Below are 1222 nucleotides of genomic sequence, written 5' to 3'. Positions count from 1 at the left end.
CAGAGGGGATTCTCAGCACAGCAGAAAGGATGTGAATATAGGACACCAATATGGAAATTAAGAAAAATAACCCCACAACAGCACTACATACAATATCCACTATTTCATTAGCACTTGTATCAGCACAAGAGATTTTCAGTAGCTCTGGGATATCGCAGAAGAACTGATCAACAACATTGGACCCACAGAAAGGTAATAGGAAGGTATTACCAGTGTGGAGCAATGAATAGATACAGCTGCTGATCCAGGAACCAGCTGCCATCTGTGCACATGCCCCTCTGGTCATGATGACCCTGTAACGCAAAGGATGGCAGATTGCAACATAGCGGTCATATGCCATCGCTGCGAGAAGGACCAACTCTGAAAAGGCAAAGAAGATACCAAAATAGACTTGGGAAACACACCCAGAGAAAGAGATCAGTCTGGTGTTGGTTAGGGAGTTCACCATGGACTTGGGGACAGTGACAGAGATGTAGCAAACATCGAGGAAGGACAAGTTGCCCAGGAAGAAATACATGGGGCTGTGAAGATGGTGGTCACTGGCTACGGCTGTGATGATGAGAAGATTGCCCATCAGTGCTGCCAGATAAATCACCAGGAACACCACAAAGTGCAAAATCTGCAGCTCCCGAACATCAGAGAATCTCAGGAGAAGGAACTCGGTCACAGTGCTTTGGTTGGACATTTCCTGCTGTGTGGAGAGAAATGCAAGATAAAACCAGGTGAGGGTAGAAAAGAAGAAAAGAGAACAACATATGTGCTTATTCTTCTTCAGAAAAGATTCTGGATTCTAGAACTAGTGCGTAGAATAGTGCTTTTCTAAGGTCATTCAGCTACAAGGAGAAAGTATTAGTGACATATTATTCTCAATTTATTTAAATACATTTTGCATATTTAATGTTCATGCTATGTCCTAGAGTTGATTGAAATTTTCCCAAACTTATTTGCTCTTCAAAATGATTCAGCCTCAGTTACAGCTAGAGAAACCCATTGGGTCAAATTCTCTGCTACTGTAAATTTTTACCTTCTATGAAACTTTGTCAGCTTACATCAGCGGAGAATTAGTAGGGCTGTTTTCAAATTACGCCCTCAATTATGGGAAGTAGAATCCTTATCTTTAGACATGGCAGAATTCAATTTTTATTTTTATACCTTCACCAGATTATATCAAAGTTATTTTTTAAACATTAGTATTACCAATTTATATTTTAACAATTCCAAA

The 1222-nt window shown here is 40.1% G+C and overlaps 1 protein-coding gene across 1 annotated transcript; it reads right to left on the bottom strand.

Annotated features, from left to right (window-relative positions):
- Window positions 1–91: 91 nt before the first annotated feature.
- On the bottom strand, window positions 92–685 carry LOC112124757 (olfactory receptor 14C36-like; the record flags this gene model as incomplete). Its single annotated transcript, XM_024223233.2, has 1 exon — window positions 92–685. A coding segment is annotated over exon 1 (594 nt), but the record flags the coding sequence as incomplete, so codon positions are not given.
- Window positions 686–1222: the final 537 nt, after the last annotated feature.

Source organism: Terrapene carolina, unplaced genomic scaffold, assembly GCF_002925995.2.
Source record: "Terrapene carolina triunguis isolate 2854851 unplaced genomic scaffold, T_m_triunguis-2.0 Scaffold51834, whole genome shotgun sequence".
Classification (NCBI taxonomy): Eukaryota; Metazoa; Chordata; order Testudines; family Emydidae; genus Terrapene; species Terrapene triunguis.
This window is presented reverse-complemented; position numbering and strand designations above follow the sequence as displayed.